Below are 16918 nucleotides of genomic sequence, written 5' to 3'. Positions count from 1 at the left end.
TTATATATTTTGAAGTACACTTTCAAAAAGTTTTCATCTAAATAAGGTTAAATTAAACGGTTAAATTACAGAAAAAAAGAAACAATCGATTGTTTAAAACAGAAATCGCAAACCAATCACGATTTCACATTACTAGTGTGAATTTATTCAGTTAGATATTTGATATATTTTTTTTAATTTTAAACAGTATCTACTATATAATTAACGGTATTTTACGCTATGGGTTAAAACTACTGACGATAAAACTAATACAGAATAAAAATAATTGTGTCAAGTACAGCGCCATCTCTTATGCAACCTCAACACGTAAAAATAGACCATAGTAGCATGACTCGATTACGAGAAGCGTAAGATAGATGGCGCTTATATTATAATTGTTAAGATTCTTAATAAAGTCTGTGCCAAGAAGGCAAATCAAAGAAAATATTATTTGTATCCGTAATATTTTATTCACCACATCGGATCATACAACATTAATACATAATGCATACAAGTCATCAAATATACAAACAAGAAACAATAGCGTAGCAAATAAAATCAATATTTTGTCCCAGACATGGATTTATTTACAAACTAGATCCTCTCACGTCGCCATTATTGCACTAGGCCTAAATAAACTATGCTCCATCATCACACTTATAATTTTAGTGTGAAGTGAAATCCGCCTAACAAATAAACAATACAGAAAGATAATAATAAAATGTTACGTTCGATTTAAATCATCATGCATTACACAAAATATTTACAATCATTCTTATATCTATTTAAGTACTGTAAAATATCGAAATGCCAAAAATTATAAAAAAGTGGATCTCTACTAGGACTAGACAATTTTTTTTCACTATTTAATCGGCACAAAATTGTTTCATCTATGAAATTTAACCACAATTCTATTGTCAAATATTATTATTTTTTGTTGAATTTCTTGAAATAAGGCACTCAATTCTATAAACGACATCGACAACGACATGCTTAAAAATAACGAATTACATGCAATAATACTTTTTACTAATACATAATAAAACTTTGGTACTACAATACGTATGTACATCATGCGTCACAAATTGCATTTTTGGTAAAAAAAAAAGAAATAAATTAAATAATTTAACTAAAAAATTATAAATAAAATGATATATAAATACATATTATGAAAATTGAACAATTCGTATAATGCTTTTTTAGTACTTATTAAAAAAGCGACTCATTAATTTCTTTAAAATTAATTAAATCAATGATATAATCATACCGAGTTCCTAAACTTGCGTTTAAGTGTAGTACCAACATAACATATATAAAAAAGAAACTAAAGAATAAAATGTCACATCGTATAAAGATATTTACACACTAAGTTTCATACAATCGTGTCTAGCACACGCTGTAATAAATAAAAAATTGTTTAACGGATGTTTTTCACCCATTTAAGTCCTATATTAATAAAAAAAAGTCCATACATTAATTCATCTAAATATATAAGGTGGGAAAAAATGATGATATTTGTTACCTAAGTATATAGAAAATGCTAATCCCATTAATGAGTCTTGAATCAATACTGTCTTCGTTAAATTAGTGGATAAATAGTTCGTTATAAAAAATATTTTCTCTTCGTATTAAACCTTCCTCAATGTTTACAAATATCATAAATCAATATCTGTAATTATTGCCACTTGTCTAGACCGCGGAAGAGAAATTCATATTCCAGTTTTTAGAAGTTGTCTCATCATATTTGTTAAAAAAAAACACTCTGTGATAGATATAATACAACTATGTACAAAATTATATTCGAATAGTTTTATACAAACAAAATTTGAATTTAGAAAATTCAACACAATTTAATTAAGGCACAGTCACTGTCTAAATATTTGTACACATCAATGTTCATATTTGTACAATTCTAATTTCAAACTGTTTCATTTTAATCACGTTCCAAATTCGAAATTTTATAATAAAAGTGAATGGGTCCTCACTTTCATCTTCGATATTCCCAGTCGGCACGTACTTGAACACTTCCAATTTCGAAATGATTCCGTTTCAATATCATTCCAAATTCCAAATATAAAAACAAATTGTAATTCTCGTCATCAGAATTAAATTTCAATTCGAATTCGAGTAACGAAAATTTCAAAATTGTTCCATTGAAATTTCGTTCCAAAATCAATTTTATTTAATGAAAGGGAACTCGCTGTCACTCTCGTCGCCGGAGCCGTCGTAGCTGGACGGGGGCGTATCCAGTTGCGGCAGACCGAGATCTAAATACTCCTGGTTGGCCGTTACTGTGAGTATTTTGTCCAAATCCTCAACCAGTTCTGTAAACGAAGGCCGGTCGCCGGGGGAGAAGGACCAACACTCTCGCATTAACATGTAACTGGAAAATAAATAGAATATTTAAGGTTTTTATCATGCCAGTTACGTATGGCCTCACACCAAGGAATTTTTAAAATGCCAAATGAACAACAATAATGAACGAGACTGTCATCGGAATACTGTCTTTTTCTACATTTTGTGTTCAATATTGTGTGTAAATAATTACTAACATTTCAAGACTGCAACAGGGCGGCTTCTCCATCCGATGGCCGGCGCTGAGATGTTGGTACATATACTGTCCCGGGACAGTCGGGTACGGGGTACCACCAAGTGTCATGATCTCCCACAGCAGTACACCGAATGACCACCTGGAGGTCAAGTGATATTGGTCAGGTTTGTTAAAGAAGAAACGAAATTGTAAATAGGAACTTAATTCGTAATTGGATTTCATAAAAAAACACTCATAATGTTCGTCAAATCATAAAACCCTTAATCACAAAATGCATGGTAGAAACTTGACGTAAGAGTTGATCTTTTGTATTAAATAATCAGTGGTGCTTTTAACATTACACCATTAATAATATAATACTTAAATTGAAAAAGACAATTTAGAATGTCAAATTCATATACACGATCAGGACTCGAACCCACATCATCCGGAATACCGTATTCCAATGTCATCAAAAATTAAACAGTCTACAGCCTACATGTATAAACATGAACTCACACGTCAGTTTGCGTTGTGAAGACTTTATGATACAAGCTCTCTGGCGCCATCCATCGTACGGGGAGTCTGCCCTCGGTCTTCTTGCGATAGTAGTCGTTGGACTGCACGTCCTTAGCGAGACCGAAATCCGCGATCTTCAGTACGCAATCATCTGATACCAACACGTTACGAGCGGCCAGATCACGGTGTATGCACTGGAAGACGAATTTTGGATTGAAATTAATAAAGGGTTAGTAAGAACGAAGAATACGCAATGTTTGATCAAAAAAATATAACCACAAGACAGAAAGAAATTAATAAATATTGCAAGGGTTTTTTTGAAATTTCGTGGTCTGTGATTGGTTGGTTATATTGTTATTGATGTCAAAAAAGAAAGTTTTAAGGACTATACTTCATAAAAATTAATGTACGTGTGAATTATAAGTTCATCAAACTCACTCTCCGAGAAGCCAAATACTCCATGCCCCTCGCTACTTGATATGAGAACGATACAAGATCTTTTTGAGTTAAAGTTTTCTTTTCCTTCAGGTCTTCGTTTGGTGATTCATACCTACAAAAAGTTATGTTTATAACCAACTTTTTTCGCAATGTCTTCAATATGTCAAAAGTATTTTAAGTGGAAAACATTGGCATTTAGGGACGAAGTTCAGATAGACAAATCCATTGATTAGATGGAATTATTGGTAAATTACCTGTTACCAGGTCTATGATTTCTCAGGAACTCTCTTAGGTTTCCATTTGGTGCATACTCCACTATGACGTAGAGCGGTCCATCCTGTGTACAGCATCCTAGCAAGTTGATAATGTTCACGTGTTTACCGATCATCTTCATCATTTCCATCTCCGATACTAATGCCATCATCTCCGCGTCCGTGTGACCTTCTAAAATATCATTTATTTGATAAGAAAAAATGCACCGCAGAACAAATTTAGATTCAATAACTTTCTATTTTAACGTATATAAAGTCTCAAATGCGCAGTTCTAATGCAGAATAATTTGATTTGATTTATTTAAATTAAAATTGTACATTTACAAGATTTAAAGGTGTATGTAAATTGGATTTAAATTTATTTGTTTCAATTCGTCTGAAAGGGTTAATTTATCAATTTGCATCAACATATAACTTGCCTTTCAACATTTTAACCGCAACCACTGACTGTACACCTGGTTTCACGATTCCTTGACATTCTGCCTTCACTACTTTCCCGAACTCTCCCTCCCCCAAAACTTTTCCAATACAAAGAGCGTCCCTGGACACCTCCCAGTCTATGTCCATTGGCAGTTCATATTCTGACATCATCATGGAGTCACAGGGGCTCTGGACTTGTGATAGCTTCTGTTTTTCGATTTTCACCACTGGCATTAACTGGTTTGATAAAAGAAAATGATTTTAGGTCAATTTAGATTCTTTAGTCATCAACCAGTTATGTCTAAAACATAAGTTAGATGTAAGAATCTCAACGATATTAAAATCCTTACCAGTCCTTCAGCTGTATTTTCCGTTCCGTTCATCTGCGGCTTCTCTACTGTTACCTTCTTCGTCCAATGTGTCACTATGACAGCTCGAGCTGTTTCTATCGCCAACTGCTTCTTGATTTTCTCACGTTTTAATTTCTTGAATATCATGACTACTATGATAGCCGCCACAAAGAACATAGCACCAAGGACCGCTGTTAATATATTTATGAATAATGTATGCTTGCCGTGATCCAACGCTTCTGTGATGGGCAGAGCTGACAAAAAACAGAGGTTTATTATATTTCTAATTTAGAACATTTTAGAAGTTTAAATTAATATTATATAGTTGCTGTTGCTGTTGCTGTTATCAATCACATGTAATATTCCTATGCCATATTGATTCCATAGTGAAATTAACCGAAATTCTTATATAGTATTATATATCTTAAAATATTAAATGATTTTATGAACTTACAATCCAAAACAGTGAGGTACCCCTTAGCAGTCGTGTTGCCAAGTGTATTGAGAGCTACACAGACGTACCAACCCTCGTCCTCTTTGGTCACATTATATATAGTTAATTGTTCGGGTTTGTCCTCTGGATTCTCACTCTAGAATATATTTTACCAAAATAAACTATAAATTCCGTGACCCATGTTTATTGAAAATAAAATTTTAAACGTACACAACAATCCATGCATGCATATTTTTTCTTGGAATCTTGGTTTACCAACTATTATATATTATATTTATCTGGTTAGGGTTAGTAATAAATGATCTATGATGAAGAGTTTCCTTAACTTTGTTATCTGAAGCGTTATTAACAACGAAAACATTTGCATTATATCAAAGCACATCCAGAAGCTATATTTCCATGCGTTAGTCACACCCTCACCGTAACAATTTTCGTAATATCATCATACACAATGGACTCATTGCTAGAATCCGTTGTTGTTTCATTATATATATATTCGTGTTTTGTGAAATACATCCAATACACAAGCGGGTGTAGATCACTGAGGTATTCGCAACTGAATTTTGCGGTCTCTCCAACTAACTTGGTCTGGTTCACCGCGGCCTGAGTTAACACCGGCTTGGCGTATAGACGCTCTAAGGACAAATATTCGATTGGTTAACTATTTTCAGCTCATGTAGCTAAAGGTTTATTTTCAATAGATCCTGATTTGTATTCAAGAGGACGTAAAGGATCATGTTATACGATAAAGACATATAATGCATTTTGTCTAGATAAGAAAAACATAAAATTTGCTTGAAAATAACTCCTGCCATAGCTATTAAGATAAAATACCAACTTCAAGATTATGTTAAGGATAATTGTCTGCAACCAGTTATGAACGAGTCTTCTTATTACTAATATTCATGAACATACGATATGTTAAACCAGTAACCACCACCAAATATAGAGCCTCCACCGATTAAACGTCAGATAGTGCCATATGTATATGAGACAAGAAACCTTAGTCGATGATAATGGCTTTTCGATATACGATAAATTGAAAAACACAAACTATCGACAGAAAGCTGTCACAGTGGATAAGTTTGAGTTCTTCATAACCTGTATTATCGAAGCTAGATTAGCTGTTATATTAAATTATCCTAGAGCTATGCTCTCTTCAGTGTAAAACGATTTCCCAAAACCAAAACCGTCACCTAAATCAAATTTAACCTCAATAACGTCGCCTATGGGCGCTGGGGCATCGCTAGGTCCAACCTCTGTGTCTTTCACAGAATAGTTCGTTGGTCTGATCCAGTACAGATAAGGTTCTAGGTCTGATACCGGTGGACATGTCAATTGTACTGTCTCATTCACAAGCACTGTTATGTTTCCAGGATGCCCTTCTTTTATGTACGGCTTCGATGGATAGCGTTCTAAAGCAATACCAATTGTATCAGTTCAGAATATTTTGCATATTGCTTCTTTGTGTTGCACATAAAGATATTTTTCGTTAAAAACGAACTATATATAATTCCAAGGTTGAATAATTTAGTGTAGCAATTTAAATTCTCGCTATCAGAGATAGTTTCATCCTGTGTGCTATTTAGAAACCTACACAATATTTAACATTCGAATAAACTCACCTTGTATGTGGAGTGTGTATTTGTGTTGAATGCAACCCAGTTCGTTACAAACTTTGCAAGTGTAATTTCCATTATCAGCTTTTGTGAGCTCATCTAAAGCCATGGACCATTTACCGTAAGACGGTTTGAAGTAGCTCCTGGCTATCGGCGTTCCACTATTTTTGTACCATGTTATGTTTGGCATTGGATTACCTGTAATGTTTAACGTTTTGTTGTTATGCTTTCGGTTGTTTTATTGCTATCTCCTTTTGTTTAGTCTGGTTTTTAAATATAGTGTTCACAGAATTGATTCTTAAATATAACACAAGGTCAGTCGTGCGTATAAGTTTTGTTAGTGAGGTGAAGATTATAAAGTAATTATATATGTCGTTCGGTGAAGGTAAAAAACGGCATTAAAAGAAATATTACCTTCAGCAGCGCATTTGAATCTTATTGAACTGCCAGCTGGTTTCATCTCCATGTTGAACATTTTGGACGGATGTTTAAACTTCGGTGCATATTTTGATTTGGTGTCATCAACGTGGCCGTAATTCAAATGTTCCCTTTCATTCCTATCGTCGAGATCATCGTCTTTGGTATCGTACTCTTTGTATTTGTTCCTAGGATCTGTTGTATTCTCTTCGATTGTATTATTATCAACCAATGGTGCTGAATGCTGTGCCAATATTTCAGGCATAGGTCGTAAAACGTCAACATCGGACTGGTATTCTGCAATTAAATCATGCATTATAATGGCGAAACGTCAAAAACAGTCCTTAAATACTCATAAAATCATAATGATTTACGATTGCTGCAAAATCTTAATTGCATTATCTTGTTAAATTGCATTTTTATTATTCGTATGTAATTTAAAAAGATGTTACTCGAAGATTTTATGTTTGATATGACTGACTACTTGAATAATAAAACACGTAAATAATAAGGTATAGCTTGCGGAAAGTATAAAGGCGTGTTTATAAATACATTAAAAAAAAATTACATCTGAAGTGGAAATCGTGATTCATATTTGGAACACAGAATTAAGTTGAAAATATGTCAACGGTTGGATGCAATAAGCTTAGCTCGTATCGGAATCCAAGCATTAGCGGTGTTTACACATCTGGATGGCAATAAAGACGCCGATTAAATATTAAAACAACTGAGCACAGAGTGTATGAAGGAGACAGTGGCTTAGAATAAAGCGGATATTGTAACTATGTGTGGACTATGACATCGTACAAATGTAAAACATACCGTCAATATTTTCCGTTCCAAGATCGGGTTTGTGTTTGATGGCAACACTCATTTCCTTCCCTTTGTCTTCTTCGTTCTGGCACGTGTACACACCGGCGTCTTTTGCGCGAAACCCTTTTATTCTTAACCTGGTATTGATCAAATGTTAATTGTATTATTTTTCATAACGTTCCAACAAAAATACACACTTTTTAGTACATATATCAAGACAAGATATTTAAATCTCGCTAAACCGATAAGGCTGAGGGCTATTTAAATTATACCATTCCTTAATCCGCAAGTCAATATACTGGATTGATTGATTACTTATTGTGATTCGAATGTCTTAAATAAGACCGAGTTATTCCGATTGCATTAAATCACATTTCAGAGTGGGATGAATGGATAAATATTGATTTAAGTTGTGGCTTTACTGCTCGTGTTTTGGGATTCCTAGGTCTGATTTAAGCGTTGATTTTGACGTTAAATATACGAGTCGTTTCGTTTTGGATAGAACTTCGGAGAATTTATATACACCAAAAGAATGTGTTTGAATAATACAAATATGCGCTCGCTAATAAATAATAAAATACTGACGACAAGAATATATAATATAAAAACATTGCCAGTGCAATAATCGATACGGTAAAGGCAAAAATGATCTTGATCAAATTTTCTATAAGAATAGAATAAAAGTCTGAATACCAGGTAGAGTAGTCTGCTAAGCTACTCCGTATACTGTACCCAAAAACTGTATCATGATATCCATAGATCTTACGTACTTGTGGCAATTTAAAAACTGTGTCCTTATCACATTGGTGTAAAGAATTTTAAAGTGTTTTTCCTACTAACCACTGTTTCTGCTGCATTACTCTTTGCCTCAGCTGGTAGTCCACTGGTTTTCCATCAAAGAACCACCTAACAGCTGGCATCTGGCTTCGTGGCTTCAGCCCACAGATGAGACGCAGCCTTTCATTTGTTGCAGCTTGTATTACGGTGTATGTATCATCTGAAACACAAATATAATTACTATTATTATATTATTTTTGTTAACCAGTTATTTTAATTTAGAAATTATTTATTGGTTAAATTTTATAGTTTTCCGAAAAATAAAAGATAATGATGAAACCTTATTTTATACTCCGCCATGTATAATATGGAAAAATAGTGTTCGTTTTTCAATATTAAGGAAACGATATAACAGGCAAGTAATAAGGAGAATTCTAAAACAATTTCTTCAAATTGAGCGTATGACGGCACCATTTAAAAATATAACTTTTCAGACGCTACACCTGAGAGCAACATACGCCGGGTTTAATATATTATTTTAACGCAAATTTTATAGCAGTCCATTACCTACAGAAGGTGTAACGGATAACTCGGTTTATTTTGGATAATTGTCTACGGTACCATAAGGAAACTTTAGTGTGTATAGAGTACAAAATTTTTTACGAGACACTATTTGTAATAGCATTTATATAAGAAATACAAATGGTTATAGCTTAAAATGGTGGGAAAAAAATAAATAAATGCAATCTCGGTGCAAATCGAAAACGCGGAACGGAACGAAAAAAAACTGTTGTCAAACGTGATGCATGTGGAGTAAGAGTTAAGTTTATTTTTTATTATAACCGTTGGTTGTTAAAACTTTGGTATTTTTGGCCAGGCACCTATTAAATTCTGCTTGTTTGGGATTAGCGAAACTAATTACGGAGGATTATTTGTAAAGAATTTGAACCTGTTTTATGATTGTTCTGTTTACAGGTTGTTTTTTGCAAATTGCAGTGATAACAAGATTAGGAGGATTAGGTCTCCTAAAATTACTTGAAACGAATACGGCTATGATTAGTTATAGATGACTAAAACATTAACGTGAAAATAACTTAATAATCTTTTTACTTCGTTATAAATCATAATTAAGTATAAACGTCAGAAGAGCAGTTTGATTGCCTTATAACTGAATGTCTTTCGTATTTGGACATAACATTCGAGTAGGAATTTGCTATAAACAATCTTATTAGTTCAATACTATTAAATACGGCAAGAGAAATAGTCTACTCTATATATCTGAAGTAATAAAAAAATTCTTGACCGTTTAAATTAAGTAAATTCAATAGCGAATCTAATGGATTGTTAAGCCAGGATCAGACTAGTTACATTAAGTGCAATCTACACTCACAAAGTTGCATTTCTTTGTTTTTAAAGTGGGCTCGGTTGAAACTTTAACAGCCATCGAGATTTGTGGCCCGTGAGTTATGACCGCGGCACAGTGATGGGCTTTGTTCTGTCGACATCGATGAATTTCAATGGCGTTTCAAAATAAAACAGTTTCAAGGAAATTATGAAAGCTCGAATCTGTTCCACGCTGTGATTCATTTATATGTTTAAAAATAAACAAAGTGCAAACACGAAAATAATATTTAAGCTACAAAAATCTTTAAAGTTTTACTTTATATCGATAAATCGATGACATGTAATCTGTTAAAGATGATTGTTTTTTTGTAGAAATAAAAAGATAATATTGATTCAGACGGTGTCACTTGTGTCGTCACTACTTCTTTTGGCAAGTTCAAAACTGTCGATAGCACATGTTGAACACATGCAGCCTTACCCTTGGACCCAAAAAACCTCTCTCAAGACCAATCGGCATTTTATTCAAAAACAATGATGTCCGTGGGAACAAATGCAACGAATTTTGTATAATTTGCAAATCAACAGGAAATACTAAAGGATGTCACAACTGAAATTGAATAAATACATGAATGAATGAATGAAAGAATGATAGAAATATATTTAAAAATTCATGTTTTTAACTTCTGTGAATTCTGTTTCATAAAATTAATGCAATGCGAGCCTTGAGTTGAATTCACACAAATGTATGTATGTATCATGCGTATTAATATTAATTATAATTAAAATATATATATATTTAATATTAATCGGATTATAATCATAAAGATCAATACAATCTCTCATTGTGGTTTAAAAAGCCCATTGTTTTCAAGGATCGCCATTAAAGGGAACGACTACAATGTCACTGTATCATTAGTACAAATACTTACAAATTATTCAAGGACAATGGACCACACGGGATAACTTAAATTGAGCTTTAAGAATGGATTTAAATAATACATGATTGACTATCAAATGAGATGGCGATTTGTTAAGCATCTGTCATTATTGGTGAGAAACACACATTCTGGCAACATTTTATATGCAATTCTAAAATATAAAACTTAAAAGCATTCCTATTCAATATTTATATTACGCTGCGAACAGAGACGCGAGGGAGATGTATTGCGAAAACTACAAAGGTTAAAAAAACATTTTAGTTAAAACAGTAAATCAAAACATCGTAGTATTTTAAATGTGAAATTAACATTATGTATGAAACGCGAATCTTTTGTAATTCCATGTTGTATGGTTTTTTGATTGCTTGGACTCGTTCCAAAGAGATTTTTACGCGGGGGCGTATGAAATTGTTCACATTTTACCAATACTTGTTCATTGTAATATAAACTCTATATATAAAGCTATAAAGATACTTTCTCGATATAAATATTAAAAAAGAACATTTACGTATTGACTTTAAAAGAAATATGATTTAAATATTAAATATGGCTACTTAAAGAAACATTAAAGATATGGGTAATGCCATCAAAAAGGAATAAGTTCCAATCTTGAGTCAATTTCGATATAGTGCAGGATATTATTAAATCATTCGTTCACTGTTCCCAATAGTTCAGTCATTTTTTCATACAAATTTCATATCTTTGAATTTTACGATTCTGTTACTTAGTGGTACAGAGCTTGCCAAAAGTTATTCTTTTATTAAACATATAATAACTGCACAATATAACTATATATAAATATATATATCTTCTTTTTTATTCATCAGAATATTTTTAATATATTTTATTGAACCTTCACTTTGACAAATCAAAGAAAGGAACTGACGTTTTACACGATGGCGTTGACAGGTTTATTAGTTGAGAAATATGATTCGCCCTTTAATTATAATCTGTAAATGCATTATGACTTTAAAAATAGATTCATTCTGTTTCACTGCGTTCAGAAATAGTTTCTGTATTATTTGAAATATTCATATTGCTTAAAACTTTTTGAAATTATCGTATTTTTTATTTCGTATCTTTTGAGTCTATAATAATAAATTAAATAATATGATGTATGTGTATGTAATAAATTAAATATTTTCATATATGTTTTGATATATCGTTACGCTTTCTTGATTTCTTTGTTCGTAAATCAATTGCTAAGTGTGTTTATACTTTCCGGTTTTAAGTAATTAAACTCCGACAGACGGATCCTGTTACATCGGAAGACAAGTGACCTTTGTTAATGTCAATAGCAGTAGATCGGGATAACAGCAATTAAAACTAAGGGTACGTGTACTCGAAAAACATAGTATCAAATAAATATGTCAGACTGCAGACATATTACGTCTCCATTTAAAAGTTGCTAATAATATCTAAGTATTTTGGTTACGTCACTACTGAAATGCCAAACATAGATTATACTTAATAGTCAAAGCGATACGTCAAAACACACACAGTAAATAAAAAACATAACGAATTTAAAAAGGTGTTCAAAAAACTGCAAAAGACACTCGGGGCGTCGAGTATCGGTGTCGCTTCTAAAAACGATACCTTTTTCGACAACAATACTATTAAAAGCTATGATTTATATTTCTAATGTAATTTCGACTCTATTGCTGAAATAATAAGGGAGTTGTAGATGTGTGCGCGTTATAATTAAGTTGGTTTATGCCAAGGGTGTCGCATGACCAGCGTTACATTTGTTTTGGCGTATGACACTTAGAAATGGCGTCGTTTCCTCTCAAACCGATGGTGTAATTTTCTGTCATAACTAATATTAAACATGTAATTTTGAAAAGCATAAATAATTTTAGTACGTCTTATATTTTATAGAACGGTTGAAATTAGTCGAAATGTCTGATACTATAAATGCTGTTCAGAAATTTTGAACTTTAAGAGTCCTACTTGACATTTAAATCTATTTATATATAAAAAAAAGTCGTGTTAGTTACACCATTTATAACTTAAGAACGGCTGTAGGGATATGATTGAAAATTGGAAGGGAGATAGCTTAGAACCAGGACACGGACATAGGATATTTAATTCTGTTCGATCTAAAAAAACTTTATAAATTCCAATATCTGGTTATTTTTATCCTCTAGGCCGGAATAGAGTTCGCCCGGTCAGTTATACATACATATATTACTAATGCCGAAATTAACGCGGATGATGTCGCGGGCAAAAACTAGTTGATTTTTATAGTTCAAATATTGACGATACACTTTATAAGTGTTGCAAAATCATTATGTTGCGATATCAAGTGAATATTAAATATGATTTATACATTTGACAACAACAGTTGCTACTTCAAAGTCGATTTTCGGTTAGGAAGCAATAATACAAGATGAAAGGAATTTTTTTATTTTTAATCACCTCAATCAGAGTAGTGGCCGGAATATAAAATAGAATTATTAAAAAGGCGACAAGAACACATCCGTTTCCTGTTCAGAATTCGACTCCACTTACTACACCATTCTTGTTGGCGCCGAAACAAAATACCGATGATTGCGATTTAATTGACGTTTTGAATATAGTGACGCCATTGTAGGAAGGTGGGTCGGTTATATAAATATGTTCATTCGATAAATTTATTTCGATTTAAATAATAAACAATATCTATGATATAATAAATTAAGCCGACACTACGTTCTTGATAACGATTATAAATGGACGACGATTGTAAATCGTGTGGGAGTACTTAGAAATAAAAAAATAATAATTACATGACTGACAAAATTTCGAACGCAACAATTGAAGGGACTTTTGGAAATGTAATTATTATTCTAAGCCTTAAGTTAACAGAATCCGGTGTCTGCATTTCTGCTAATAGCTACGTACCGTTTAAAGACGCCGGTTTGAAATTTTTTTGTCTACCACGTAGGAAGGGTCGTACGCCATCTTGGATTATTTATAGAGGCGCGTGCTTCTTTTGGCTGGTTTCAATTAGTTTGATTTGTGGGTAATCGATTTCACGGAACACCCCGGTCTTGGGTAGTTTAGATGAAATAAATTCATAAACATATAGTTATAACTATTTATGATAGGTATATAATTGGTTCTTATAATGAACATACATCAACTAGTTTAAATGATGTGAGAAATTCGTTTTATTTTATAGAAGATATAGAGTAAATGTTAAGAAAATTATTTACTATTAAGTTAAGAAGATAAATAAAATACTCAGATAATATTTTGAGAAAATCCGGTCTAGTTTCCGGACAATATAGTGAGAGTGCAATGGCCGTGACAAATGGTTTCCTCGGTTTTGGAGACACCAAATTAGACAACCGGAAGGATTCAGAAGATTGAAATAAAAACCGATAATTTACCGGAAAATAATACGATGTTTGGCTTGATGAGGAACATCCTTAAGGCTACGAGCAGAGACGGTAAACTTATATAGCTGTCCAATAAGTTACGTAAGTATCAATGTATATTATAATGATTGTTTCTTCATCTTGATACAAAAAGCTAGATCATTTATCACATATTCTATTGGAGATTTATTTGCGCACATTATACTAAATGAACGGCAATAAAATAGTTTTCCTTCCATTTTACAAGCGGAAGCAAAATTTTCCCTTATTAAGGGATACGTCAACATTTCTGTTTCTGCTATAATAAATCACAAACGCATAGTATATATTAACGTCAAGAGATTGAAATAGTGTTTGCGAAGCGTGCAAGTGAGTCTCTTTATTTAATTTAATGTACCTATAATGACTATAAACTTAAATTTTAGTTTATTTGTCTGTCACTTAGCTTAAATGAATATGAAATTAAATGTAGCAAGAGTAACGACGTATTAAAGTAACCGATTATTAAGATCTAACTTAATTGACCCCAAAGTTAAGGTTCAATTTTAATTAACGAAAATGTTTTATTCTATTTCAAATAATACGAGTATATAAAGATAATACAAATAATGTAAGTGTTGCTATTTTTTAATAAATATAAACGTGCTGACAGCGATTTTTGTTGGAAAAACTTTAAAACTATTGATTTTTAGTTAGACAAAAATAACAGTTACTAAGGACGTGATCTCAATTGCCATACTTTACTTGCTTTCACTAGTTATGGATTCATTGATTTTATATTTGGAGCTGCCTTCGATAACGACTTGATAAATAATAATCATTTAAACCTTCATTCTGTAGTTCATAATTGAATTTATCAGATTTATTTAATTAATAAACATAAGTTTGAAAGCAGAATCATAACAAGTTCAGTATAATAAAAAAAATCGTGAAACTAAAAGAAAATTACCAATACACTGACGGGCAAATTTGACCGAGTATAAATTCGTAATAGAAAAATTATTTCTTCAGTTATCCTTAAAAAAATATATATATATGAATATATATGTGTGTGTGTGTGTGTACATTAAATAGAGTAAAGTGTATTATATGAAATGCAAGATAACATTTCGCTTGTTGAGGAAACGTAATAACAATGGATGATCTGTCATACTTCCCGCTAAATGCATCTGTATTGGGAATGTTTGCGTCAATCTTGTCTTGTTTATATATATGTAAGACTGTGTCTGTGTGTATGTGTGTATTGTGTGATTGTTAGCGCCACCTGCTATATTAGGTGACGATAAAGAACAAGTGATCCGATAAAAAAGCAACTGGGATCAAAAATTTACTACTCTGCAATTGAATTTTACATTTTACATGCATTTTCCCAGTTTGTCTTGCTATACTACGTACGAATATTTTACCGTTACTCATTAAATAACCTACGTTAATACTTTATTGTGACAAGATTCAGCAATAAATCCGTACGCAGTGTGACTATGCCACCGTAGATTGAACATACTGCATAAATTAGGTACGCTAGCATCACAATTTTTGACAATATTATTTAATAAAATAAAATAAAAAATCTTCATAATTGAACTCTCTCATATAAGTAGTCGAAGAAATTGTATAACTCCCATAATGGTCAAATACCTTGATATAATTAAATAGGATTCATCGTTATGTATGTATGTTTATCGTATCACGTCCATCGTAACTCCAAAACTTAACAATCGATATAACTGTACTTAACATATTCGCTTCGTATTCAATACATGAATAATTTACACTTATAATCGAAGTATGCCAAATGCGGTGACACCAAGAATAATAACGCGAATATGATGAATACACGAAATACATGTTTATAGCTTTATATAAATACATATAATCTAATAGGTCTTGGCTTTTTTTCGAGTGCTTTTGTAGAGACAAAACAGCCTTTTGTTAACTGTATTTTATTTTATTTGTACACTAAAGAGTGTTAATTATATTTAATATTGACTAGAAATTAGATATAGTTGATTTTTTCCCGTAATAAGTTATGCAACTATTTTGTTCATATTTCTATATAGAATAGTTTATCCCAGACATACCGAGATATGTATTAAGCCACGTGCAAAGCTCAAGTCTGTAATGGACAATGTCGGAATTAGGTGTTTCCGTTGTAGTCTCGTGATTCACTGTTGTCTAAGTGGAGCAGGCGTTAATCATATTACTTTCATTTGTTTTCCCTATAAACTATAAAGCGGATGCCATAATGACCTAATTTGTGTACAGATTGTTCGTAATATGGAAAAAAACTTCTTTTAACAGATTCATGTTCTTGTAAAATTTACAAACAAAATAATATAATCACTATATATTTGTTATAAAAATTATAAAACTACTAAACCAGTGTAAACATTTGGATATATTATAAAAAAATTCAAACATATTTTTTAAATAGTTATTATTGTCAAATGTCACTTATGACAATGACAATGACAGTGACAATTGGAATGTACATATTAATAGTGACTAAGTGACACTTGTAATAGTAAGAGATGCACCTATTAATAATTTTACCAGTGAATCACATGTCCTTGGTGTCGAGACGGGAGCCAGACGAAGCAACAAAACTCAGCTTAGTCACCAAATATGGTTCACGAGCATTTTACTCATTTCTAATGACTATAGTCATTTGTCATCACAAAGTAAT

At 32.1% G+C, this 16918-nt stretch overlaps 1 protein-coding gene across 3 annotated transcripts in view; it reads right to left on the bottom strand.

Annotated features, from left to right (window-relative positions):
* Positions 1 to 426: 426 nt before the first annotated feature.
* The window catches only part of LOC116773883 (fibroblast growth factor receptor homolog 1-like), a 40173-nt gene continuing 23681 nt past the window's right edge, over positions 427 to 16918 (bottom strand). For 2 of the 3 annotated variants that reach the window (XM_032666441.2, XM_032666442.2), the window contains exons 3-15: positions 8652 to 8808; positions 7821 to 7948; positions 6996 to 7295; positions 6588 to 6779; positions 5383 to 5597; positions 4963 to 5098; positions 4509 to 4762; positions 4158 to 4395; positions 3721 to 3910; positions 3467 to 3578; positions 3029 to 3222; positions 2532 to 2669; positions 427 to 2362 (exon numbers count right to left, since the gene is read on the bottom strand). In XM_032666441.2, the coding sequence (XP_032522332.2) occupies positions 2158 to 2362; positions 2532 to 2669; positions 3029 to 3222; positions 3467 to 3578; positions 3721 to 3910; positions 4158 to 4395; positions 4509 to 4762; positions 4963 to 5098; positions 5383 to 5597; positions 6588 to 6779; positions 6996 to 7295; positions 7821 to 7948; positions 8652 to 8808 (2459 nt within the window). In that variant the 3' untranslated portion in view covers positions 427 to 2157. Of the gene's footprint in view, positions 2363 to 2531; positions 2670 to 3028; positions 3223 to 3466; positions 3579 to 3720; positions 3911 to 4157; positions 4396 to 4508; positions 4763 to 4962; positions 5099 to 5382; positions 5598 to 6174; positions 6378 to 6587; positions 6780 to 6995; positions 7296 to 7820; positions 7949 to 8651; positions 8809 to 16918 lie in introns of all 3 variants that reach the window. The other variant, XM_032666443.2, reaches the window with a different exon arrangement.

This window comes from Danaus plexippus, chromosome 20 (genome assembly GCF_018135715.1).
Source record: "Danaus plexippus chromosome 20, MEX_DaPlex, whole genome shotgun sequence".
Classification (NCBI taxonomy): Eukaryota; Metazoa; Arthropoda; class Insecta; order Lepidoptera; family Nymphalidae; genus Danaus; species Danaus plexippus.
Note: the sequence above shows the minus strand (reverse complement) of the source record. Positions and strands in the feature narration are given on the sequence as shown.